Source organism: Jaculus jaculus, chromosome 3 (genome assembly GCF_020740685.1).
Source record: "Jaculus jaculus isolate mJacJac1 chromosome 3, mJacJac1.mat.Y.cur, whole genome shotgun sequence".
NCBI classification, from domain to species: domain Eukaryota; kingdom Metazoa; phylum Chordata; class Mammalia; order Rodentia; family Dipodidae; genus Jaculus; species Jaculus jaculus.
Genome location: NC_059104.1, coordinates 187,678,048 through 187,705,510, shown reverse-complemented (window position 1 = coordinate 187,705,510; position 27,463 = coordinate 187,678,048). Strand labels below are relative to the sequence as shown.

Sequence of the window (27,463 nt, the reverse complement as noted above, 5' to 3'; positions counted from 1 at the left end):
TGGAAAACTTTAGGGCAAGAGTAAGAGATTGAAGTGGGATTTGAAATCAAGGAGAGGCACATAATCCAGCTAGGCTGGAGGAAAGTATTTTGGGGAAATCCCCAGAGAGCTGGGGAGGAATGAAATTACACATTTCAGGACAGCAATGAGGGCCAGCCCATCAGAAGAGAGGGTCTTAAGGATGCTGGGAAATAAGACCAGATGGACAAGGATGGGGTGGGACTGACATTCAGAATCTGACTAAGCCTTCCCTTTCTCCACACTGTTCTTTATTGAACTGTCCTCTGTGATTCTGGCTGAGAAAAACAAGCTCCTTTTAAAAAATGTATTCATGTAGTCATAACTTCAAGGTGTTTCTGCTCTCCGCTTTAAAAGGAATGTCTTCCCTCCCACCAGTTCTCCTTCCATGCTGTGCTTACTCCTTTTCCCTAGCATTATCACACACACTGGTTGGCCTGGGCCACTCAGAATTATGCTTAACATGCTGTCATTAGTAACCAAGTAGCCTGATATTTTAAAATACATCCTGATTGTATAAATATGAAGGCAGCTATTTAAAAACTAAACTACCTCTCTCTTGTGTTCCTAGAAGCTACACTTGATGTCTGATGGCCATAAAACACTCATGTGACCAGAGACCATATCTACTGATTTTTGTATCCCTTGTTCAGACCCTAATAATTACTTATGAAATGAATTTCAATGAGTAAAATGAAAGCTTTGGTGTCTGTCCTAAGATAGTGTTTCTCTCTAACCTCACCTGGTGTTGCTGCTGCCCTGTCAGGTAGCTGATGTCTGCAAATGGGGTTGGACATATACATGGCTTTTTCTGTTTCTGGAGCATGCTGGACGTGGCTTTTGCACAGACTAGAACTTGTGCAAGTTCTTGCTGACAGTTTGTATGGGGCCTCAAGCCACAGGCAGCATTTCTTGGAACACCACAGAAAGCACAATGAGTCTGAGGCAGGAGCACCTTAGGTCACTGTGTGTGGGTGATCCAGTGGTTCTCTTCTTGGTCATTATGAAGTGCTCACTAGGAATAAAATTTGTCAGAGACAGTCATTTCAGTTATCAGTACCATGATTCAATAGTTCACCTATCACACTATATTGTATATTTATTTTTGTTCCATTAATGCTATTCTTTGGTGTTTCAAGCTTGGATTTTCACTGTTAACAGCCGGTTATGATTTCATCACCATTTCTTGACATTCCTTCTCACAGGGTTCAAGATGTTATACTAGCAGATGTAACATAAATTGAGGAGTTCACTTTCCCACATTATTTTTAGCCAGTCATTTGCATAACTATTAGCCTCCTGATTATGACAGGAACAGATAGCTTCATATATGAGTTAGTACATCTATTTTGTGTGTATCCTTTATATCTTCCAGTATCACATCTTAAGCCTTGTGAGAGGGAAAGACAAGGGACAATGACACCATAGTATTACTGTACAGCCTTCCACCTTACAGTCTGCACCCTATGAGAGTGGACCGTATTTTAGAAGAAAACTATTGAAAGGCCTTAAAAAGTCTTAAGATGTGATGTATTTCTGTGACAGGATATAGAGTCCTTTGGATTTGCCCAGGAGCAGTACAGCTGGGGCATTTGGTAATGTGACTTTTAACTTTTTGAAAAACTTCCACGCTGATTTTCATAGGCATTCATTTCACTGCCACCATCAGTGAACAGCAGTTCATTTTCCCCCACATCTGCACCAGCATTTATTATTGTTTCCTTGGTGATGGCCATTCTGACTGGGGTGAGATAGAATCTCAAAAGGGTTCTGCTAACACAAAAACAGAAGTGAGGCTATGTTGGGAAGAGGGCATATGGGGTGTGGGGATGTGGGTGAAAAGGGGTAACAAAATCTTAGAAAAAGACTACAGTGAAATCCCATTCTTTGCATGCTAGTAAATTTTTAATTAATAGCAAATCCAAAAAAGAAAAGAACAAACAAGCAAACAAAAACAGTCTCGGGCATTGGTGTCTTCCTTACTCCCAGCACAATCCTGTGCCCAGCACTGCGTTCCTCATGCCCAGTGCTGCCCCATCAAAACCCTTGGAGATAAAGGCTCTTTTCAGGCCTGTCTTAGCTGGACTTTCCCCTTCATTGTTAATCTTGTCCTAAGGAAGCCATGGAATCTATCCTGTGGATTTAAGTCTCACAGGAAGGATCTTCTGCTATGTGCTGAATGTGACATGGTGCTGGTCACTCCTATGCATGGACGGGGGGCGGGCTTTCCTGTGTCTACAAAGATTCTGAGCATCAACCCTGGCCTCTGGCTTCTGGATCCCAGAAACACTTGCTGTCCTGGACCATGGCAACTCCAGATTTCTTCAACATTATCACATATTTCCAAGAGGTGGTGTCATCCATGGGAAGCCACTGCCTGGAGCCTTTGCCAGAGGCTTTTCAGAGGTGGAAGAAACCATGCTGCAAATCAACTGTGATCTAATGTCAGCTGGTTGATGGTTCTGACACACACTTTCTTTATTATAAAATAGTGTTAATGATTGACAATTTTCAGAGTTGCTGAAATTTCAACCACATCTGGACCAGAAACTACCAGGCACGTGGGACAAACACTATATATCTATCTCATCTGTACCATAAATAACTATATTTTGATCTATCTGGTACTTACTGTTACTTTTTTGTCTGAGACAGGTCTTTCTGAGTTGCCACAGCTGGTCTGGAACTCGCTACGTATCCCAGGCCAGCCTCAAACTCTCCATCCTCCTACCTTGGCCTCCCTGCCTAGAGCTGGATTATAATGTGGGCCACCATGCATGTCAGGTCATGGTCACTCTTGCTGGTGACTTCCAGCCAGCTTTTCTCACAGCACTGGCTCCTGTATAAGAGGTCTCTTCTCTTGCAGAGCATGATGACTGCGGCAGCGGGCAGCATAACTGTGACAAGAACGCCATCTGCACCAACACTGTGCAGGGACACAGCTGCACCTGCCAGCCCGGCTACGTAGGGAACGGGACCATCTGCCGAGGTAGGTTTGTGGCCTTGGGGGTGGTCTGCCAGCTGCTGCCCTGCCTGGGCTCTCAGGTTCTCAGAAAGATTGCTCTGACATTGTGGCAACTGAGCTCAATTAGTTCCTGCTCCTTGTCTGTCATCTGGACAGAGCAGTGTGCGTGAAAGCAAAGAGCCTTAGCCGTTGGGCTGTGGGTCAGGGGCACAGCACACAGCTTGATGGGTCAGTTTAGCTTTGCCTCTTGGAACCAGGGCAAATGAGGAAAGCTCCAACTCTGGCATGAATTTCCTTTTGGGCTCAGGGGCAAGTGGGCACCACTCCTGTTTACACTCAAGGTGTCCACTTGACGATGGAACTAACTGCCTAACATATTTCACTCAAAGTCTCGCCCAGTGCTCTCTATGGCTTTCTTCTGCTTGCAGAATACAATTGAAATCTCTCCTCTCAGCTGATGAGGCAGGACCTCGTCCCGGGGTCCTCTCAGCTGGCTTGCTCTGACGTTACTCTCCGTAACCTTCCTGGCTTCTGTGTACCTTGCACATTGCTGTGCTTTCAAACTCTGGGCACTCAGCTCCTTCATGACCCCACTGTGATGCCCCTGCTCCACAGAAACATTCTCTGACACCCCTCTCAGCAGGAGCAGTCATATTTTTTTACTCAAACCTTGTTTGGTCTTTTTTTTTCATGATCTACCTAACTGAACATTATGCATTTTCTCTGCTGTTTGTTTCCTTCCGGGAGCTAAACCTCATATAGTGACCACTTGGACTTGTCTACTCAACCTTATCCTGAGGAATATAATGGTCCAATATATTGTACACATTTGTTAAGGATGTGTAAATTGATCTAGTCAGTCAAGGAGGAAAGAGATATAACCAGTGACAAAAGAGCAATATGATTCTCAAGCCAGAAGATACCTCTGAAGAGCTTATTATTATTATCCACCTTTGAGAGGTGATAAAATTCAGAACCAGAAAGGCTAAGTAACCTACCCAGTGATATATACCTCATTTGTGGTACTCTGCTGGAGAGATGTCATGTCAGTAGTGAGAGAGAAATAAGCTACCGTGATTGCATTGGATTTGAGAGGAATTTGTAAAGATAAGTTTTATGCTATGTGGGTGAACGTGTGCAGCAGATCACCTCATGCCTAATTTGGAAGATGAACTTGTGAAAACTATTTGTAACGTCATGATGAAAGAATCTATCAATATTTGAACTAGAAAATTTCCTGATTCCATCAGTGTTTATCTCTTGAATTGTGTTCTAGAAAGTAGGCCTTATGCAGACCTATAACCTAAGCTATTTGGTTGGTTGAGGGAGGAGGGTTATAATTTTAAGGCCAGTCTGGGCTACAGGGGGAGTTAAGGTTTACTCTGGGTAAGAGAGAGAGAGAGAGAGAGAGAGAGAGAGAGAGAGAGATCCTGTCTCAAAAATTAACACCTAAAAAAAAAAACATGGCTGAGGATACAGCTCAGTGTTAGAGGACTTCCCTAATAGGTGTGAGGTTCTAGATTCCTTGTTTAGTACCATAAGAAAGAAGGAAAGCATGAAAGAAAGGAAGGAAGTGGAAAGAAAGAGAAAGCAAAGAATATTCTAGACATATTTAAAAGAACCAATCACCAGCAGGGAGCAGTGAGACTATGGACTGTTGCTTGTGAACTATGAACAACCCAAATGGCCATCCATTCTAGGATGCTTCAGCACAGAGCAGAACGAATGTGTGTGTGTGTGTGTGTGTGTGTGTGTGTGTGTGTGCCACATATGCACGCACACAGACACACTTCCAGGTGTCTGCACGCACATGGTCGTTATTTAAGACGTAATTTCAGGAAAATAAAGGCAAATAAAAGGAAGTTCCAGAATTATCTATGGTGTCTAGTCACAAATCTAAGTTGCTACTTATGGACACATGTGCTTCACTAAATGCGACTAGTAGCGTGTGGACCACACGTCCTGGTCAGAAGGCGCATACGAGCAGGAGTACTTGTGGATTGCCATGAATTCTATTTTCATGCCTTCCCACAGGAATTTCTGCATGAAACATCTGTGTGTTTTTAGAAAGTTCTACAAAGCAAATAAAACCACTCAGGTTTTCCAAGAAGGCCAAATTTATTTCTAAAACAAAACAAAGCAAAAGGAAAAACACTGATCTACTTCCTTGTATTGTGAAGCTTATCATTGGTCCCTGCCTGAGGTTGCTGTGACTCTGAGAAGCACCATAGGGATGGATTGTAAAGCTTTTCTCCCCAGAATTATGTTACCTATGAAACAATGCCAGTTGCCCTTTTTCCTTATTCAGTGGATTTGTGCTGCCTGGGTCCTCTCTTGCCATTGTGACATGTGGCGGCTTCAGCTTCTTTAAAAAAAACTTATTTTGGGGGGAGAGACAAACAAAGAGGCAGACAGAGATAATGGGTGTGTCAGGGTGGTTAGCTATTGCATACGAACTCCAGACGCATGTGCCACCTTGTTCATCTGGCTAATGTGGGTCTTGTGGAACTAGACAAATTGCTTAGTGGTTAAGGCACTTGCCTGTGAAGCCAAATAACCCAGGCTTCAGCTTTTTGGGATTGACAGTCTGGCTGTGAAACATGACTTGAGATAATGCTTTTAATGTCAATGGAAAACAGTTTCTGCAGGTAACCATACGTACCTGTGGAAGTTAGGAGTCAGGCAAAGTGCTTCTCTTAAAGTGATTCTCATGGTCAGTCTACAAAAGATACCTCAATAAAAGGGACAAATCTGTGTTTTGCCAATGTTATAAGTGGGAAGTGATATGAAGGGGCCAAAGAATTGAATGAAGAACATGGAATGACAAGGATGAGACATGTTTTCTTTATGGTCTGATTGTAATTTATAGTTTTATATATTAAAACTGGTTTAGTATCATTTTCCTTGCTTAGCCAACATTTCTGATACAAAGAAATGATAAGAGAATGTATGCTGATCTGTTTTACATCATGAAAAGCTATATAAAGAAAAAGTGGTATTGGGACAGGGAGAAGGGAGGGGGTAGAAAGAAAATGGGAAGTTCAAGGAATGGCCAGAATCTTTGCCTTCTGCACTCCAACCAATGTATACGTGAGCATCAAAACGTGCACTTATCGTTAGCCTCACCACTTGCTACTGAAGCACTCACAGTGGGGATTGGAAAGGCTTACCAGATCACTGTAAAATATGCAGTATCTAAGTAATGTACTAGATGTGCTATTCATAGATGAATAAGTCTAAGTGGAATAAACGCTGATCACACACACATGCACATACACACAGCCTACAGAGCTTTCAGTATCATTATTTTGGCATGTTCAAACATAATTTTAGTTGACTAACATAATGCATTGCAGTAGTTTTGCAAGCAGTCCCAGTTGGTGTGAGTTTCATGCACTCTTTTTCCTGATTGAGTGTTTCCTTCCTATGGCTAGAAGGGACTTTCAGCTTTGACAACTGTCACCTCATTCACAGATGCTTTCTCATTTAGCTCACCCTTCTGCCCCTAAAAGGATGACAGCATGGCTCTATTTTCTAGATAAATCTGGAGGGAGTCATTGCTGCATTGGACTCTTCCAGAGTGGAGGGCTTCTTCAAGTGTACCCCTTTTCTCCCTTTGTCCCCTCCACCTTCTGTTGTTCTTCCTGGATACTCAAAATCCCTCCCTTTCTTCCTTCCTGAAATAGAAATGAAAAAAAGAAACACAATAAGATGAGCTTGGCCTAATGATATTTTTAGAACTTTGCTCACACATTTGATAAACAGACTAAAATATTTTAATGCTATGCCACTGAAATATTTCAGCCTTTTAGGTTAACTGGACAGAACTCTTGCAAACAGTTTTAAATAAGGTTTACCCTGAACTGAGGGTTACGGTTCTCTGTGGAGGAGTGTTTATCTGTCTTGCCAGTCCTGCATTCATGCTGAACTGGAAATCAGGTATGTGGCTGGTAGACTGAAACATGTCTCTTATCTGTCGTTAGGGCTGGATAAGAAGTGGTGATCCTGTGAAGCATTTTCTCTTAATGGCTGGTGATATTGACATTTGTTTTGTAAGGCACAGTGAGTGTGCATTCTCTGTCTTAGCACCAAGAGAGCAAGTGTGACAGTCCCGGAGATTTCATCACTTATTGCCAGGGAAGATTTGAGCAAATGCTTCCAACCAAGTGGAACAATTTGGCTCGTGAAGAACAACCCACAGTGTGGCCACATGAGAAGCGCAAGTTTCATTAGGAATCTTAGGGTTGCAAGTAGCAGAAATTGAGTGACAGGACTTGCTATGCGATTTGCAGAGTTCAAAGAGAAAAAAGTGAAAGTGTGGTCTCTTAGAAAAGCAGGAAAACTCCTTAACAGTACTAAACTACAGAGCTTCTGCTTTCCTCTCATATGTATTTGTTGTTTGTGACTTAACGCTGCTTTCCTGGTTGTGGTGACACTCTAGGCATGAAGCTGACCCATCCTGCAGGCCTCATGTGCATGCAAGTGTGTCCCCTCCTGTGACCCGCATGAAGCAGAAAACTCGCAGCAGGCACTGCTCCTTTTTGAGACTCTTGGATTATTCTTACATTCTTGAGATTATGATCATGTTTGCATTACATTCACACACAGAAAAGCTAATTCCAAAAATTTCTACTTGATAGGCTGGGTGAACCATATTCAAAGAAAATATGGCAAAACCCAGAAGGCCAGAGAAAGTTTGATATAAGCACAAAGATTAATGTGCTGGTGCATACTAAAGATGTAAATGAAAGCCTGCATAGTAGACGTAGACAGAAGTGTCCTCAGAGGTTCACACATGGCAGGAGACAGAATAGGAAGGTAAGTTGTTATCGCAGGCTATCACTGAACACAATAACATTGATTAACTGCTGGGTGCCGAAACACAGAAGATGAAATTTGAAGATTTTGTAGCAAATAGCAGGGGAAATAGGAAGCCTTTGGCAAAAATACTAACAACACTCTAGATGTAGTTTTGGACTGTGGTTAATGTGATGAGGAAGACCTTAGGAAGGTTCCATCATGAATTATGCCTTAGGGATGCAGGCAGAATGTCTGAGAGAATGGTGATGGAGCCGGCTGAGAGAAGGTACAGGCTGGTTGGACCCACTTAGAACCTGGCCCATTGATAAGAGGGCATTCTCCTGATAAGCATTTATGATTTCAAGGATATTTCTAAGAGCACATCTCTGCATATTGCATGATTTGTAACAGTTCAAGAATGGTTCTGTAGCTGAATCCCATGTCTGATTGACATATAAAACCAGTGAGGAAGGCAGAGAAGGTGGCTTAGGATTAGGTGCAGCCAGGAGAATGCACCATTGTGGCTAATTGTGCCAGTTAGAGCCATCAAAAACATCTCACCTATAGAAGAAAACACAGGAGGGCTACCTTTCTCTAGTGTTTATTTTTAAGGGAATATTCAATTAATTGAACCAAGTTAGATTCATAGATTCATAAAAATGAGATGCTCAAAAATTTTAAGGTTATTAGATAACACAACCAGAAAGCATAAACATGAAAATGGTAAAGACTGGGGTACACATGACTGATAGAATGGAGGCATGATGTGTCTGTCATCTTGTGCTGGAGAAGCAAAGACAGGATTCCAGGATCTTGCTGGCCTAAAATGGTGAGCTCTAGGTTCAGAGAGAGACTTTGTCTCAATAAATAGTGTAAGGTACAATGTGAGGAAGACATCTTATATTGTTTGACCTCTGGCCTCTACACAAGTGTGTGCATGTGCACTTGCACACATATGTGCACACACCCATATACATACACATACATGCTTGCACACTGTATACAAATGTGCATGCAAAAATTTGAAAGAATTTGCAGGCTTAAGTATGTACAGACCTGAGGAACAGTGTGCAGAATGCTGAAAATGTCATATATTCTTCTACAGAAGTACTTCATATTAAAGAACATCTGAATCTTTATCAGGGCACTTGGCACTGTGACAGTTGTCCACTCCTGGGCATTTTGAGCCTCCTATGATGTTATCTTTCCCTCTAGTTGAGGTGGTTGCCTGCCCCTCTCCATCTCTTGCAGGACTTTCCTCCATCCTCTTCTCCTTCCTGCCGAGGTCCTCTCCATGTTCTGTAGTGCTGCTTGGATCCCACTCTGCTTCACCTTCTTGGCTGGAATAGATTCTGTCTCAGTTCCATTGCAGTACTTGGTTACTATTGGCTATTCTCACTTCTTACACACTAGGCTTGGCCAGTGACATGAGACCCTGTGCACCACAGATGTTCAGTACACTGCACGGATTAAGATGAGAAGTGACAGATTCACTTGATACACATCAGCTATTTTCTCATCACACGACATATTAATTATTTCTGAATATTCACCATCATTGACAGTAAGAGCTAAAATAATATCAGCAAGGTAGGAAGAAGCAAGTGTAAGTTTTGTGTAACTCACTCTGCCACTTTAGCTTTGCAGGAATTCTTGGGAATTCCTTCTCTTTCCTAGTTTCATATCCACATATAATGCTTGGAACCACCATCTACATGCAGAAGTGAATCCAATTTGTATCTCCCCCATAAGTTTTTCCTGGCTTCTGTGTAGTCATGAGAATAATCTCCAATCTGTACTACTGCCCTCTTGGACCCTTTTCAGGTACTAGAGTCTCCTGTTACACAGATAAGTGCGTCCCAACAACCTCAATGGCTGCATGAAATTGTAGGTAGTACTGAACCATGTATGTATAGTATATACTATAATAATAATATTTGAATAATGATATTTTCCTATATTAATGGGCAGGTAGAAAAATATATAAAGGATATACTGGACAGAGGTGACTTATATCGCAGACAGGACAGATCAATATGACATCTGATTTCATCATGCTTCTTAGATTGTTACACAACTTAATATTTATGAACTATTTTTGAAATATTTCACACAGTATTTCTTTTCTTGCTTTTATTTTTTCTTCAAGGTAGGGTCTCACTCCAGTCCAGGCTGACCAGGAATTCACTGTGTAGTCTCAGAGTGGCCTCGAACTCTCGGCAATCCTCCTACCTCTGCCTCCCAAATGCTGGGATTCAAGGGGTGTACCACCATCCCAGCCAGAATATTTTTGAGTAGCACTTGGCTGTGGGCAAAGGTAACCACAGAAAACAAAACTACAGATAAGCAGGGGTTTGGTTTCTCAAACCTAATTAATACAGAAACAAAACCTTGGATTCCTTTCTTTTCCATGCCTTTTCCATGTTAGGCAACAGGGTCACCTTTCATCAGCTCAGATCAATAGCATAAATGTTTTCCATGATCTCTGTTTCATGTTTTATATTACCCCATCAACAACTGTCATGTACTCTTAACAATGTATCCCCAAATAGTAATTTCATACCATTACACAATTCTCTATAGCTTAAACCACAATCATCTCCCCTCTGGTGTAATGCACTAGGAGAAGCTACACCTAGAATTTTGAAGTCTATTGCAGGAGATCAGATATGATAGCTTCTATTTTTTTCAATGAAATATAAACCTCAGCCATACATTGAAGAGTGAAAGGTATGCATCACAGTATCCCCATCTGAACTACTATAGGGCTGGATAACTTTGATACATATTTGAAGAAAATGAAAAAGAGCTCTGTTCTTTGTGATTTAAGAAGCAAGCATAGACACTCACCAAGGCATGGCCTACTGTTGAGTAGAATCTGGGTGTACCCTCTCTGCTGAAACATTCTTGAGATTCAGGTCCATAGCCATGTGGCCAAAACAACATAGCATCAAGATTTTTGCAGGTCACATAACTGTCAACTAAAGATAGACGTAGGGTAACTTTGTTCCTTAAAATAATGGAAAAAAAAAAAACAAAAAAACCTCTACCACTGCTTAATGGAAGTTTGAGATCTCACCACTTTCCTATCCACTCTAGCAGGCTTAGATCACTAGAGAATAGGTGTGGTGTTCTCTCTTTGGCAGTACATATACTGAAATCGGAGAAGAGGTGTGGGACTGTGTGGAAACAATGGAGTAGCATTTGTCTAGGATGATGGAACTCTGCTTCACATCTGGCCTCCCTTCCTCTCAGTTGTAGGAGAGGAGATGCTGGGACTGGGGTTGACTGACTTTGTCCGATCTTTCTTCTACCAGTGGCACAAACACCAGGAATTCTAAGCATTTGTGTTTAGGGAGCAGAGACTTCATCAGACTTGGAAGGCAGACTCCTTCACAGGAGGGAAATGCTATCACTGTGGAGAAAAGGAAACCTGAAGCAACCATTCTACCTCCATCCCTCCTGAGAGCCCAGAGGATAGATGATTAGGCTGTCTGGCCTTCTGCTCCTGGGAATTTCTACCTAGTATATGAACAACTATTGTTTGTGAAACTGGGTTGTTAGCAATGGTAAGTGTATTGAAGTAATTCAAACCTGATTTGCAAACCTATTCTCATATAGATGCTTACCTACTGATATTCTCCAAAATGTAATCATGAGTCTCTCTATCTCTGTCAGTATCTACATGTGTGTTTGCCCTTGTGGTGCCCCATGAGCTTGCCTGTCGTGACCAGAGCTGAACACCAGGTCTCCAGCTCCATCATTCTTCTGCCCATTCTTACTTGAGCTAGAGTCTCTAACTGATCTGAGAGCTTACAGTTTTTTCATGAGCCTCAGTGAGAAATGTGGGTCTCTGCTCCCTTCTGGAGCTGAGTATGTGCATAGGCATGTTCAGGTGCATAAAGTGGGTCCTGGGGATCAAATTCAAGCCGTCTCTCGGGCGTATTCAGGCCCTCACACTTCCATTGGAAGTGCTCTTAACCACCGAGCCATCTCTCCAGGGCTGTGACTTAACAGTGTAGATCTTGATGTAGTCTCATCCCAGTCTTTAATATTCATTCCTTTGAGTGTATGTCCAGTGGGTAAGAGAAGAGTCTCTTGACTATGCATATGGTACTTTCCATCACCTCCCCACATCAGCACACACCTTTCCATGTTTGCAGCACAGTACACAATAGCCTCACCCTCAGAAGCTCAAGGAAGCATTTAAGCTGGCCCAAGTTTCAGAGGGAGCAGAGACCAGACACTTCCATAGTGCTGAATCTCCTTCCTCACTGCCTGGAACTGTCACGTCTAAAATGACACCTGAGATTAGAACAGCCATATAAATATCTACCAGTCAATTTCACTTTCAAACAGGCTACTGAATATTGACTTTCTGTTGAGCCATCCGGATCAGACTGTCTTTCTTTCCTAAGTAACAATTCTCAGTGGATCAAAGACTTTCTTGAGGCAACCTTATTTGGAGATGTCACAGTCATCTGTAGGCTGTCTTCTGGGTTCTAATCTATGTTGGGTAACAGTTATTTGCAAAGTATTCAAAACATTTAGAAGCAGATACTATAAAGCAGGGCAGCCAGCTGCTTTTGATTTATCTGCATCAGCTGAGGTTATGTACAAAGAATGTTTATCTTAAGCAAACTAAAAAAACAATCAAACAAACAAAAATAAAACAGAAAACTGCAGTACCTGTTTGGATGCTGTATTGCTAGGTGTGGTTAGCTTAGATAATCTGTGACTTTTTTTTTTTTTTTTGAGGTAGGGTCTCACTCTAGTCCAGGCTGACCTGGAATTCACTTTGTGTTCTCAGGGTGGCCTCAAACTCATGGCGATCCCCATATCTCTGCCTCCAGAGTGCTGGGATTAAAGGCATGTGCCACCACGCCCAGCCCAAATCTGCGACTTTTAAGAGGTTGTCCTGCTGAGTGGTCAGAAGTCTAGCCACTGCTGTCACTGGGTCTGTGGATTAGCTTAGTGGCTTCTCTTGACTCAAGTGAAAATTGCAAAACACTCTCAGGCCCAGCTGCCATGTTAGGTAATTGCCTTGAAGGTGTCCATGGCCTGTGTACTGAGACCCACTGGTTCTCCTGCCACAACTGCCATGTTAGGTAATTGCCTTGAAGGTGCCCATGGTCTGTGTACTGAGACCCACTGGTTCTCCTGCCACAACTGCCATGTTAGGTAATTGCCTTGAAGGTGCCCATGGTCTGTGTACTGAGACCCACTGGTTCTCCTGCCACAACTGCCGTGTTAGGTAATTGCCTTGAAGGTGCCCATGGCCTGTGTACTGAGACCCACTGGTTCTCCTGCCACAACTGCCATGTTAGGTAATTGCCTTGAAGGTGCCCATGGCCTGTGTACTGAGACCCACTGGTTCTCCTGCCACTACTGCCATGTTAGGTAATTGCCTTGAAGGTGCCCATGGCCTGTGTACTGAGACCCACTGGTTCTCCTGCCACAACTGCCGTGTTAGGTAATTGCCTTGAAGGTGCCCATGGCCTGTGTACTGAGACCCACTGGTTCTCCTGCCACAACTGCCGCTCACCTGCCTTGGCCTCAAGCTTGTCCTGTCCCCAGGCACAATGACACATCTCTCCGCATGAGCTCAGAGCATGCTGCTCTATTTGCTTTCTCGAGTAAAAGTAGAAATGTCCACAGCAGAATTCTCTCAGCTCTAAGCATCGCTCTTAATTCATGGACATCTTTCACTCAGCCGCATGGAACTTAGGGTCTGTTTCTGTCGCTTTTGTCTAATCTTGTCATTTACAGGTATGTGTTACTTGTTGACTTCTATTTTGTCTTGTGACAGTAAACCTGCCAAGTGGACTTCTATTTATTTATTTTTCATTATTTAATAGATATGATCTTGTTTTCAGTTTTCTTTTCATCTCCAGTTCCTACATGAAGGAAGCGTAAAATGGCGTAGGTGAGACAGCTGTGTCAGGTGAGAAATGATGGGCAGTGTTGGAACATCTGACTTCTAAAATTCCCATGGGTCAAGAACACTAATTTGTTACTGCTAGCGTGAGCTGAGTGGGACTTGCACCCCACAAAGGAACTCAGAAACTTAGTAACTGTCTGTCTGATGGCACTGACCTTGTTTTGGCTTTCAGAATCGACCTCCATCAGCAGGTGAGGAGGAGAGCCAGGTGAGGTATGGGGAAATGTCATGGCTCAGAATTGACTCACCTGCCTCTTTGGCTCACATAGAATTGGACAGAACCAGGTCCACACCACATCTAGCAACAAAGCAGAAATGAGGATACCTAAAGAAAAGAGGACTACATAGTTATCTGAGTATGGATAGCTTTTCCTACTTGTCAACGAAATTTTATATGAATAAAAAGATAAAATAAATCTATATGAATTTTCTGATGGATTCTGGCTGGCACAATGTGAGGATCATTTGTAGTAAGAAAGACTGGGAGTATCCAGAGTTTAAAGATTTCTGTAGTTGAGTGAACTTATTTCTTCCATCCATGTCATTCCTACTTCCAACAAGCTTCAATCAAATTAAGGGAGTTCAGTTTTTATCTAAGCTTTTGTCCTTCCAGTTGTACCGAAAATTGAAAAACTTCTTTATGAGTTAGTTACTTGAAAGTAGTGCGAAGGGCTCGGAATCATTAAATACCTCAGGTGGACCTGTGCGGCCAGAGGCAAGGATAGCCCACCTGAGCCCTGCACAGCTCCCACTTCAGGAAGCTGCACAATGGATTCCTACTGGTTCAGATGGCCATTTCTTTCCTGAGGTTACTGGCCATTTCTTCCAACGGTGAACTTGCCTTTGAAAAGCTTGCAACAGAAAACTCATGTGTTGTTTTTCTTTTCTTGTATCACCCAACTCAACTCAAATGATGTTATTACTATGAATTATTGTATTGCTTGCTTTTTAGAGACATGGCCTTGCTACTTAGCTCGACGTGCTTTCAAGTAATGATCCTTCTGCCTCAGCTCTACAAATGACGGTATTACAAGTGTGTATCTCAATATCTAGTCACACTGTGGTTAAATGTGGAATAATCTGAAAGATTTGAGGCAGGGATAAAATAAGAAATCAAGTATTTGTTTTCAAAATCTATTTTAACTATTGTTTTGGAGTAACAAGCTAAGTCATATGGCCCTAGAATATTAAACATTTGATAATAAATATTTTTCTTGGGGCTGGAGGGATGGCTTAGTGGCTAAGGCACTTGCCAGCAAAGCCAAAGGACCCTGGTTTGATTCCCCAGTACCCACACAATGCCAGATGCACAAGGTGGTGCATGCATCTGGAGTTTAAAAAAAAATAAATAAAAACTTTGCTTAAATAGGAAGGTATTTAGATGTGAAAGGAAATTCTTTATCATCTTTCAAAATGCAGGCTGCTTTTATAAGTATGATTAAGTGAGATAGGTGGGAAAATGGCTTGGACATCATATCCTAGGCAATGATTGGCAGAGGGAGGTGGGAAGGAGCTAGTCCACAAACCCTTCGTTTTATAGTAATGGAAATTAAACCATGGTATCTTTTATTATTTTTGTTTGTTTTATTCAACCCCCTTTCATTACTTTCCCTTGCACCCTCCGTTCTCCTTTCCAGCTAGTCTTCTACTTTGATGGCTTTTTGCTCCTCCCCACCAGACATGGCAGAGTGTTGATGTGCTCAATATTGTTCAAGTCTTGTGCAGGTAAAGACAGGTGCTTTCAGGTGATGAATACAACATCTACTACATGTCCATAAAACATTATTACAAAGCACCACTCGGCATTCTCTTGCTTTTAGGTTCTTTCCAGTCCCTCATCTGTAGTGTGCCCTGAGCCTTGGAGGTCACGGCAGATGCTGAGCACTCATCTGTCACTTATGCTCAGCACTTTGTCCAGTTTTGAGTCTTTCCCGTTGTCACTGCCATTTGGCAAAAGATTTTGTCAAAAAGTAAGGGCAGCACTAATCTATGAGCATAAACATAAATATTTAGTGGGCAATTTGAGAAGTACCACATATCCATTTAACTAAACAATGGTAGTAACTTTCCCACCAGAGCCTACACCCTTCCTAGCCATGGACTTCTCATTTCCTTTTCAGTACCAGGCATGAATTCCTTCCTGTGGAGCTGGTCTCAGGCTCAATCATAGAGTAGTTGATTATTCCTATAGCAGCCATGCACCTATTGCACCAGTGGGTGCATCTTGTCTGGGTGGTTGGATGTGTAGCTTGCAGGATCCTGTTGGGTATGACCGTTAATGACTTTTCTCCCTAGCAGCCTGAAAAAACAACTTTGATAGCTGTGGCAGCTAGCCAGAGGGAGGGGCTTCCAGCTTAGTTCTACTTGAGTACTCAGTGTCCTGCACCTGAAGTGGGTAGTATCTTTAGCACTAGGGTCTTGCCATCTAGTTCTGGTGGGAAACCAAGAGCATCGGCAATAGCCTGTGTTGCTTTGAGGAGGACAACTCACTGGGAAGTATCCTACCACTGGAACTGGGATTTTCCTGTGAAAGTCCATGGCTTCCAGGAGCAGCATTATCCACACACACAAGGAACTTCTACGCTATCATTCTGGAAAATTATATTTTTTAATTAGCCAACAAAGAAATAGCTTTTCATGTAACCTCTTCATATGTCTTCAGTTTTATCCATGACATCTTTTTATTTTTTTTGTTTATTAATTTTTATTTATTTATTTGAGAGTAACAGAAAGAGAGAGAAAGAGGCAGAGAGAGAGAATGGGCACGCCAGGGTTTCCAACCACTGCAAACAAACTCCAGACACATGCACCCCCTTGTGCATCTGGCTAACGTGGATCCTGGGGAATTGAGCCTTGAACCAGAGTCCTTAGACTTCACAGGCAAGCACTTAACCACTAAGCCACCTCTCCAGCCCCATGACATCTTTTTAAAAATATGTATGTTTTTGAGCCGGGTGTGATGGTGCATGCCTTTAGTCCCAGCACCCTCTGAGTAGGAGGATTGCTGAGAGGTCGAGGACACCCTGAGATTACATAGTGAATTCCAGGTCAGCCTGAGCTAGAGTGGGACCCTACCTCAAAAAACATACACACACACAATTTATTGGAGAGGGTGGGGAAAGACAGATGTCAGGGCCTTTAGCCACTGCAAATGAGCTCCAGGTACATGTGCCACCTTGTGCATCTGGCTTACGTGAGTGTGGGGGAATGGAACCTGGGTCTTTAAGCTATGCAGGCAAGTGCATTAACTGCTCAGCCATCCCTCCAGCCCTTGTCATGGCATCTTGACTCCATTATTTCTTTGAAGACAGAAAAGCACATCGTGTTTACTGAAAAAACATGCACTTTATGCTTCCCAAGACAGCGTGGAGCCCACGTTCCCCATGCGAGCACATGCTCTCATGTGGAGCAGCGGTAAAAGCTCCCAAAAAGCCCTATCTTGTTCAAACTGATTGTGAGCTATGTGCAAGACCCAAAGTTTTCTGGAAGCTGCCTTAGCAAAGGTAGGGAGACACAGGCTTGTCACCTCTCATTTCAGATGGGCCCCACTCTGTGCTTCCAGCAGCCACCTTCAGCCAGGGACCACCCCACTAAATATTCAGGACAGGTTTAAGTTATGATGGGACAACAGTGCCCTTGACTATGTTCCGAAGCTCACAGTGGAGCACTCTGTAGAGGCAACAGGTACCTGTGAAGAGGGAAGAGTACTTGCTGGGGCTCTCTCTGTTAGGCTGAGCAGCCAATTCTGGCCTTCAATGGAATGCACTATCTCCTGGGCCAAAGGGTGAGACTGTCTAATTCCTTGTACCTGTACCATCTAGCATCTCCTCTCTCTTTCGGGATGGGAGTCCCTTGTAAAGTCTGACACTGAATGGGAATGTACAGCACTCATCCAAGATCAAGTCAGAGTAAGACGGATGGAGAAAGCAGGCAGCAAGTCCACAGCACACACTTTTGTCACACTCAAGGTCAATGTTATGTAAAAACACTTCAAGAGAGGGCAGGCAGGACAGTTTCCCAACAGCCTGCTTATTGCATACATTGTATTCTCCGTTGTCTCTCTTTCCAACCTTTGCATTCTCAAGTGTAGGGCACAAGACAATGTGGATGATTTTTTGACACACTTAAGGACATCACTTACTGGGATCACATTTGCATGCTAATTTTCAGAGAATAAAACTTTATTAACGTAGACCCATATAATTTTGACTTTGTAATATTTTATAGAAATTGAATCGGTAAGAGTCAGCCTCAAGCACCGTAAATGCGAGGGTGTTTGAATCTGATATCTTGGAATTAAATTTCAGCTCCAACACACTGTATGATCTCAGGCAAAGTCTCCTAACTTCTCTGAGCTCAGCTTCTTGCCTAAGGAATGTGGAATCAATAACACTAACCTCAATAAAAGCCAGGCGTGGTGGCGCACGCCTTTAATCCCAGCATTCAGGAGGCAGAGGTAGGAGGATCACCGTGAGTTCAAGGACACCCTGAGACTCCATAGTGAATTTCAGGTCAGCCTGGGCTAGAGTGAAACCCTACCTTGAAAAATCAAAAAATAAAAAAAAAAAAATGAAAAAATAACAGTAGCCTCAAGATTGACACTAACATGCTGTCTTCCCTGGATGATAGCCACCACCCACCCCACTGAAGTCCAAAGGCTTAGTCAGCAGGATCACACAGGGTGAAGGTTTTGGCTTCTGAAGCTCCACTGATTAGATGATCTCTCAGCCCCCTTTTTTATTATTATTTTTTGCTGTTGCTATAATGAAATAGACCAGGTGCTATATAAAATAACAGTTTTTACGCATACTTGTCATTCTGGAGGCTAGGAAGCCCAGGAACATGGCACTGGGGCTGCTGAGCTCTGGCTGCTCCCACATGTGAAAAAGCATAGCTGGGTAAGGAGGAAATGTGTGGAGAAAAGCACCAGGGGAAGCCTTACTCTGTCAAGATACCTTTTACAGAAACTAAACAAGTCCCATGAGAGAAAGTATAAGAGATGACTTCTCTTGGTGACCTAATAATCTCTGTCAGGTCCTACCACCTGTCCATGCTGTTCCTTTGGGGCCAGATTTCAGCATGAATTACCAAGAGGTCCTGAAGTCAGGACCACTCCTAAATTCCACTCAGTCAGCTCATTTCATTTTCTAACACAGTGCCAACTGCTGGCATAGTACCTTGGGTACTTTGTCAAGAAGAGCAGTAAGAAATTCTTAACATTACAGTGAAAATTTTTCTGTATTCCCTTTAGAATAAAATACATTTGGTTTGACAAATCTGAGAAGCAGGTGGTCAGAATTCCGATGAAGCCCAAGCGAAGGCTTGTGTCGTGGACGGAAGGACAATTGCCGTATTTCACTACAGACCAATAAGTTGTTTCTCAGACACCAAGTTAGTGCTGATCTCAATAGATAGATTTCAAAATGACAGTCATTTATCTAAGAAGATACTCACTGGATGTTCCATGTGTGACAGTTTTGTAGATATTTTCTCCTCTTAAGTGTATTCTATAGTCTTATAGTTTAGGACTATAAGAGTGTGACCATTTTATCACTATCCTGTCTCCAAAACCTGCAGGGATCTTCCTTATCCTGGCTCCCAATTAAAATATTATTTTAATTTCTTCACATTGGTGTCATTTTGATGCCTTATCAGCTGTCGGTTGGATATGAAGGCTTACCACCTGATCACCCGCGTAGGCAGAACATTGTCATATTTAGTCTCTAGCTGGTAGGAATTAGCATACCCCCCGCAAAAGACTCAACCTTTGGGTAAAATTAAACCAGTTACTCTAGCTTTGAGCATAATGCTGTCCCTTGGCACACACATTATAAATGTTGGGGTCAAAGAGTAAAATTAGTGAGTAATAGCCCTTTTATCTTATGATACACATCTGAATTATGAAATCTTCTAATCCCATGGACATAAATAGATGAGGCTTTTCAGTGATGAAGGTGACCAGGCTGCGCTAAGCAATCAGCTGCTCAGTTGCACTAAACTATGTAACTATATAACCTATATAACCACTATGTTCTTGGAATATTCCCCTTTTCATTTAGGTTTCCATTTTTGTGTCTCCTATAAGGAACCAAGGGTCTGGTTCAAACACAAGCATCATTTATAAAACATTTATAATGGAGTCTTATGTGTGATAAATGGAGGTTGTTGAGTTATTCTGAGAAATTAAACATGAAACATCAACAAAAAGGCCATTGCAAGGATTTAATTAATTGCAACTAAGAACACTCTCATTTTCATTAAAAAAATGCCTACATTATCTAAGACTTGGTTGGCAGTGTATAGTACAGTATCTAGGTCTAAATTAAGTTCTCAGAGCTAGTCTCATAACTTCTGGGATGAAGATCAGTTGGGATCTCTTGTTCCTCAAATTCCTGAGGAGATGTTCTAAAAATCAGTGTGTTAAAGTACAGCAGCATGCAATTGTATGATTGATGATTCTAATAGCCAACTTTCAAGTATGTAAATTCATAAGCTATACATTCGTGAAGCCTCAGGACTCTGTGATGAACTTCCAGACCAGGCACAGTTATGTAAGAAGGGATTTATTGAAGCTTACAGATCCAGGGGAAGTTCCATAATGGCAGAAGAAGCTGTCCGCTTTCACAGATCCCAGCAGTGAGAGAGAAGCACTACCCAAAAGCCAGCAAGCACGCTTCAGAACTCCCAGCAGAACTCAGGCATGTGCCATGACTTCACACTGGGATTCCAGATCCACCACCACACCATAGGGGAAGGCCCTGTAATCTGCCTAGTGAGCCCTCCTCCAGCCAGGTGGCTACAGATCTAATGACAAACTTCAATAAAATCCCGACTATATTGGTGTCCTTGCATTCAAACTACCACAGTTAGCCTAATATCTCTCAGCCCATGTACTTCTCATGTAGAATTAGAGGCATTTCAGTCCCACTGACCTACTCTTTCCTTCCCCATCCAGAGCAAGTGCTGACCTCTGCCTGGACAGTGCAAAAGCAGTCCCACAGGAAGAAGTATTTAAGAGCAAATGATCAGGAAGATGCCATAGGTACCACCAAGGGATGTTCATTTAGTAAATAAACCCAGCATCCAAGAAGATTGGAGCAAATACTGGCTATGGTGTGAGGGAGGTTCAAGATGACAGACGGATCATGATGAAAAGGTCTTGAAGCAGGACGCTCCAGAAGCAAAGCAGATTCCTGCTTCAAGATGGTTTCTATATAGATCACACAAATTCAAGGGCAGAGCTTCTGTTTACAAGAGGAGCAAGGTGAGAGCAGGCTCAGTCTTTCCAAGAGAACAGGGCTGTGGGTGTTGGATGAACACAGATGTGCACACAAACAAATGGGCATGTGTGGAGCAGTTAAGGGCAAGACTCTGTGCCCAATGTTTCTGAGTATGGTTCCACTTAATCCTTACAAAATCTACACATGCTGCTTAATTCCTTTTATACATGAGTCAAGTAGCCACTAATATCTACATAGGCATGACAGAACTGATACTTCTTTAAAAATTGTGTGTGTGTGTGTGTGTGTGTGTGTGTGTAATATGTATAGGCTGTTGGTGTGTGCAGACGCATATACCCTGTGTGCACGTGTGCAGAGTCCAGAGCAGAATGTTGGGTGTTCTCCTCTGCCCCTCCTCTGTGTTATTTCCTTGAAACCGAGTCTCTCACTGAGGTTGGAGTTGCTGGTTTTCAGTCAGATGGAATGACCAGTGAGCCCCAACAGTTCTGTCCCCCATCTTTGTAATGGGTTTGTTTCTAATTATAACCAAAGAATTGAATAAAAAGACTGAGAAGGATAATTACTAAATTGTTATATTTATTGAGGAAGTACAGAGCCAAGGAAAGACACACACATGTGGCTAGAGATCACAAGTGGAGGACCTGAAAAAGAAACACAGAAAGAAAAGAGAGAAAAGAAAGTTCTAGGAGCTCCTGCCATGTGGGAACTGGAGGGGATCAAGAACCCATGTGCAGAGTAAGAGCTAGTGGCCCGTCCCAGCTCGGCCTGGGCCTAGGCCAAGCCGGCCCAGGCCTAGCGGAGGGAAAAACTTACAGAGTCTGCCCTCCCCTTGCAAAGGTGTTCATAACATTAGATGTGTCAGTCCATTGTGAATGAATCACTTAGCTTTGGGACTATAATAAGGCAATGCATATTTATTTACCCTGCAATTATTAGTCAACCAAGGTATCTTAGGTACTTAAGAGCAGAGATATGATGTGAAACCAAAGAAACAAAAGCACAGCTTCTTACATCTCCAGTTTTGGAGAGTGAGCCCCAGCCCTTCCCCTCATGCACGTCCCTCCCTGTCCCACTGAAACCTTCTATCCCCAACTGCAGTGGTATATGCCAGACTCCCTCCTTGAACCCCCATGGCTCCTTTTTAGCTTTCTGGCCTCTACTGACTCTTGCTTCAACTTACATACAAATCAAAAAATTTGGAGCTAGGATTGGACTGTGTGAGAAATCAAGTAGCGTCTCACTTTCTGAGCTTTGGTTACCTCAAATTGAATAATATTTTCCAGATGCATCCATTTTCCTGCAAATTTGTTAATTTCATTTTTCTTTACAGCTGAATGGAACTGCATTGTGTATATGAACCACATTTCATTACCCATTCATCAACTGATGGGCATCTAAGCTGATTTCATTTCCTAGCTATTGTGAATATAGCAGAAGTAAACATGAATGGGCAAATATTTCTATAACACTGTGTCTGCCCTATTCAACGGCACAGTCCTAAATTTATGGAAGACTAACTCCTGCAATTTCCTTTCTTTGAGTGGTAAATCTGCTTCTAGTAGCAGAGCCTGATAAGTAGAACGAACTCTTGGGATGCCCAGCCCAGGAGAGGGTTGGTGTCTCTTCAAGCAGCCTGATGAGAAAAGAAACTAAAGTGAAGTTTAAGGCATTAATAAGCCCGCTGCATCCACTGCCACAGATGCTGCTCTGATCTTACTTACCGGTGGCTTCTGCATGCAAGTACTGACTGGCACTTTTACTAACAGCCTAAAACCAGTAATATGTGAACGAGTGTCACATTGTATGAGCAAAGGGTAAGGGAATTTTCACTTTAGATAATCCTTAAGCATTTGCCAAGGGCACAAAATGGCTTAGACATCCATGACCTCACAGTGCCTGACACTACCTACACAAGACCATCATAATATGAGGAAAAGATCACGACATCAAAATAAAAGAGAGACTGATTGAGAGAGGGAGGAGATATGATGGAGAATGGAGAAAGTGGGGTGAGGGAGGGCTTACCATGGGATATTGCTTACAATCATGGAAATTGTTAATTAAAAAATAATAAATAAATTAAATTTAAAAAATAAAGCATTTGTCAAGGGAAGGAATTTAAGGGTATGACCTGGCAGACTCTGCAGATCCAGAAAACACACATGCAGTCTGATCACAAATGCAATCACATTAAATGCATCTGTTGTCTTTAACAGATCTGTGGACAAATAGTAACTGCCCACATTTTCTTCAGTGCTATGGTCAGCAGTTCTCATGTAGGTAAGCTTGCTCTGAGTGGAGAGTCTCACTGGACCACTGACGAAACTGAGCACAGAGCACATCTTAAGATCAATCATGGTCTCTAAACAGTGCTTGTCAATATTGTTCATCTCTGCGGTTCAGGCCAAAGGCACACCGAGGCAGAGGAAACCTGGCCACAGTGCTCTAAGCAGGTGGATTACACAGTTGTGAGATGAATTCCAGGGGAGTTCGGAGCAAGGAACTTAGCATCTCGCAGCAACAAGCTCAGAAAAGCTTTGGAAGGTGAATGAGCAGCATGCCCACAGAGCTCTACCATCGCTCATTCCCATGTTCATTCTGACAGTTCTTTCCTACAGCTTGTTTCAGCAGTTCATTCTAGAAGTCCATCCTCACGAGTGTCCTTAGGGAACACTCTGAAGAGTGGCATAGATGTGCCATATGATAGTTCTAGTCACAGCTTTTTAAGAAATCTCCACACCTATTTCTTTAGTGGCTATACTGGTTTATACTCCCCTAAATGGTGAGTAAATGTTCTTTATTCCATACACCCTCACCAACATATTTTGCTATTTCATTTCTGGATGGTAGCTATTATGACCAGGGTGAGATAAAATCTCAAAGTGGTTTTAATTTGTATTTCCCTGATAGCTAATAATGGCAAATGTGTTAAAAACACTTATTGGCCATTAGTATTTCTTCTATTGAGCACTCTCTCTTCAGTTTCATAGCCTGATTTTTGGTTGGGTTATTTGATTTCTTGGTGTTTAGTTTTTTGAGTCCTTAGTATATCCACGGTATTAATTCTTTGCCAGCTGTATAGCTGGGAAAGATTTTCTCCCCTTCTATAGAGTGCCACTTTGCGTAGTTAACAATTTCCTCTGTTATCCAAAAGCCTTTTAAATTCACGAGGTCCCTTTTGCTGATTATTAGCACTATCAGTGACTGAAGTTCCACTCAGGAAGTCCTTGCATATGCCTACATGTTGAAATGTTTTCCTGACTTTTTCTTCTTGTAGCAATTTCAAAATTTAAGGCCTGCTGTTAGTATATATGATCTATTTGGATTTAATTGTTGTGGAGAGAGAGAGAGAGAGAGAGAGAGAGGGAGGGAGGGAGAGAGAGAGAGGGAGGAGTATCTATTTTCATACTACACATTTGAATACCTAGTTTTGTCAGCATCATTTGGTTAGGAGGTAGTGTTTTTTCCAGTATTTTTAGCATTTTTCTCAAACGTCGGATTTCTGTGACAGTGTGGGTTTACATTTAAATCTTCTGATCTATTTCACTGATCTACTTGTGCATTTTGTGCAGTACCATGCAGTTTTTGTTAGTATGATTCCAGCATGTACCTTGAAATTAAGTACAGTGTTACCTCAGGCATGATTATGACTATGATCTTGCGGAGAATTGTTTTGACTCTCTGAGACTTTGTACTTCCCAGTGACTGTTAAGATTGGCTTTCTACTTCAGCAAAGAATTACACTGGGATTTTGATGGGGTTATGCTAAGTGTGTAGACTGCTTTTGGTAATATAGCCATTTTCACAATATTGATTCTCCTAATCCATGAACATGGGATCCTGTCCTAGTATCTCCTAGTATCTTCTGCAATTCTTTCAAGAATTTTAAAGTTTTCATTGTAGAGGTCTTTTACTTCCCCAGTTAGGTTTACTAACAGGTATTAACAGTTTTCTGGTGACTGCTTTAGGTTTTCTTATGTAGTGAGTCATTATTTGCAAATAATGATAATTTGACTTCTTTTCTGTTTGCATCATTTTTATTTGGTTATCTTTTCTTATTACTTTAGCTAAGGCTTCTAGTACTATGTTGAATGAACAGATAAAGTGGACATTCTTGTCTTACTGATTTTAATGGAAATGCTTTGAGATTATCCCCCATCTAGTATAGCATTTGCTATAGTTTTCATATATTACCTATATTGTGTTGAAATATGTTCCTTATTTTCCAAGCACATAGAGAACTTTTATCATGAAAGGATATTGGATTGTTGTCAAATGCCTTATCTTTTAAAGGCATTATTTTTTTTTTACTTACTTATTTATTTATTTGCAAGCAGAGAGAGATAGAATAAAGACAGAAGAGAAAGAATAGAGGCACTAGGACCTTCAGGCACTTTAAATTAACTCCAAACACATGTGCTACCATGCATCTGGCTTTACGTGGATTCTGGGAAACCAGGCTCAGGTTGTTAGGCTTTCAGGCAACTGTCTTAACAGCCAGACATCTCTCCAACCTGCCTTTCTTGTTCTGCTGATATGATTAAATGAATTTTGTCCCTGAGTCAATTTATATGGTTATATTACATTTATTGATTTCTGTACGTTCAACCATCCATGAATGTTTAGAATAAAACCAGAGGTGTATGAAAAAAATTTATCTGAACCTACTTGTTTGTTATCTAATTAAAAATATAATTTAGAAAGGAGTTTGAAAAGAAGTAGCATGTGTTGGTAGATAATGCTGACCCAAGAAAACTTAGGTTGTTATAGAAAAAGTTCAGTGCTAGAGGTGGAAATCCTCACAATAAGTTGTTGATCAGGAATACATTTGCAGCCCCCAAAACAATATAGGTTATTGCCAATATGCTTGGTTTACAGCTGGAACTAGATGATATGACCCTATTGCTAAGGACTCCACATACTTCAGTTACAGAGAATCGAGAAATGAAGCTTGCCTCGGCTGGAAGCCTCATCTCCAGGGTGGCTGTTACTTAGTCTTCGTGCTCAGTGGGATGCAGATTGGTGGGGGTAAAAGTCATCAGTGGTCTGACCTAATAGAGGACCCTGCAAGCTACACAATTTATCAGCCAGGAAAATTCTTCTCACTGGTACTGCTATACTGGCATGGCTATTATGGGAGTAACCACTGCTTTCTGACTGGACCACTCCTCAGGAGACAATCCATGCTTTGTACTAAAAACCTAGTCAAAAGTCTATGGCTGGCAAGGTCAAGGGTACTAGGAGGTAAAATACTCCTGTTGTCTGGCTAGACTGATATGTTGTGCCCATTAAATTGTCCTGTGAGTATTTTTGCTCATGTCCATGTGTTACTACTGCTCTCACTGTATCCACCCCGGTCAGAGATGCTTGTCTTACAGCTGACGATGACTACGGGGAGACTCAGAGCGCGTCAGAGGGCTGGGGATGCGCGACCGTTGGCGTTCAGTGTAACTAGGATATCTGTCATCACTCCAAGGCTCAGTGAGCATCACAGATGAAAGCCCGAAGTGGGAAGGTGTTCTTTGCAATGCTGCTTTGTGGGCATGAAGTGACTACTGCATTCATGCTCTCATGGGGCCTGCCATCGCCTTCATAAGAGCTCCACAGTGTGGTGCCCATCAACTTCCCCTCATGGATAATGGAAGAAGAGGGACTACTTGGAAAGAAAATTTTCAGTGAATGAAGAAGAGGCAAGATAAGGTAATGAGAGGGCCTCTTGAATAAAGCACTGTTTATATATGAGAACTGATAATTAAAATGTTTAACAAACACAACACAGCTCCTGTTTTGAAGGAATTACAGTTTTCTAAAACTGTGTGTACACAACAGCAGAAGTCTTTACAATGTCATATAACTGTGCTCCAGTGGAAGATGCCTGGGGTCAATGGAAACATGTGGGACCCCTGACTTAGTTTGGAAGCAAGAATGGGAGGAAATTAAATGAATTATTCTTTGAGTTGATTACCGAAGATGAATGGACATGAGGATGATAAATAAGATAATAGATTTGGAGAGAGAAGTGAGACAAAGAGGAAAAGGTCCAAGCAGAAGGAATCGTGTGAGCCAATTGCAGAAAGGATCATAGCATGTCTGTAAGAACCTTTTTTCTCCATATGCTCAGTTCTTCAGCTGTCCCAATTGTCTGAGAAATGTAAGCCATTGAATTACACTAAGAATTTCTTTTCATACCATTAGGCAATGAAAATAATAAATGTGTCTCTATGCAGTCAGCATATGTTAAGTGTAAGACTAATTGTAAGGCTAAATGGAACATTCATAACGTCACCTGAAGAAAATGCAATGATGGAAAAAAGTCATTTCCTTTCTCCCAAAGAAATTACATTATGGAAATTGTACCATAAGGATGAATTAGTAGATGTCTTAAAAATGTTCCATGCCCAACAAACAAATGCATAAATTAAATATCACGAGGAAGGTTAATATTAAAGTAACATTTGCTCAATTTATGGGGAAAAGACCCCACGGACAAAAGACATT

At 42.0% G+C, this 27,463-nt stretch overlaps 1 protein-coding gene across 4 annotated transcripts in view; it reads left to right on the top strand.

The window, feature by feature from the left end:
* Positions 1 to 27,463, top strand: part of Nell1 (neural EGFL like 1) — a 916,515-nt gene that overhangs the window by 558,447 nt on the left and 330,605 nt on the right. For all 4 annotated transcript variants that reach the window (XM_045145536.1, XM_045145534.1, XM_045145535.1 and 1 more), the window contains one exon: positions 2,885 to 3,007. In XM_045145536.1, the coding sequence (XP_045001471.1) occupies positions 2,885 to 3,007 (123 nt within the window). The remainder of the gene's footprint in view (positions 1 to 2,884; positions 3,008 to 27,463) is intronic.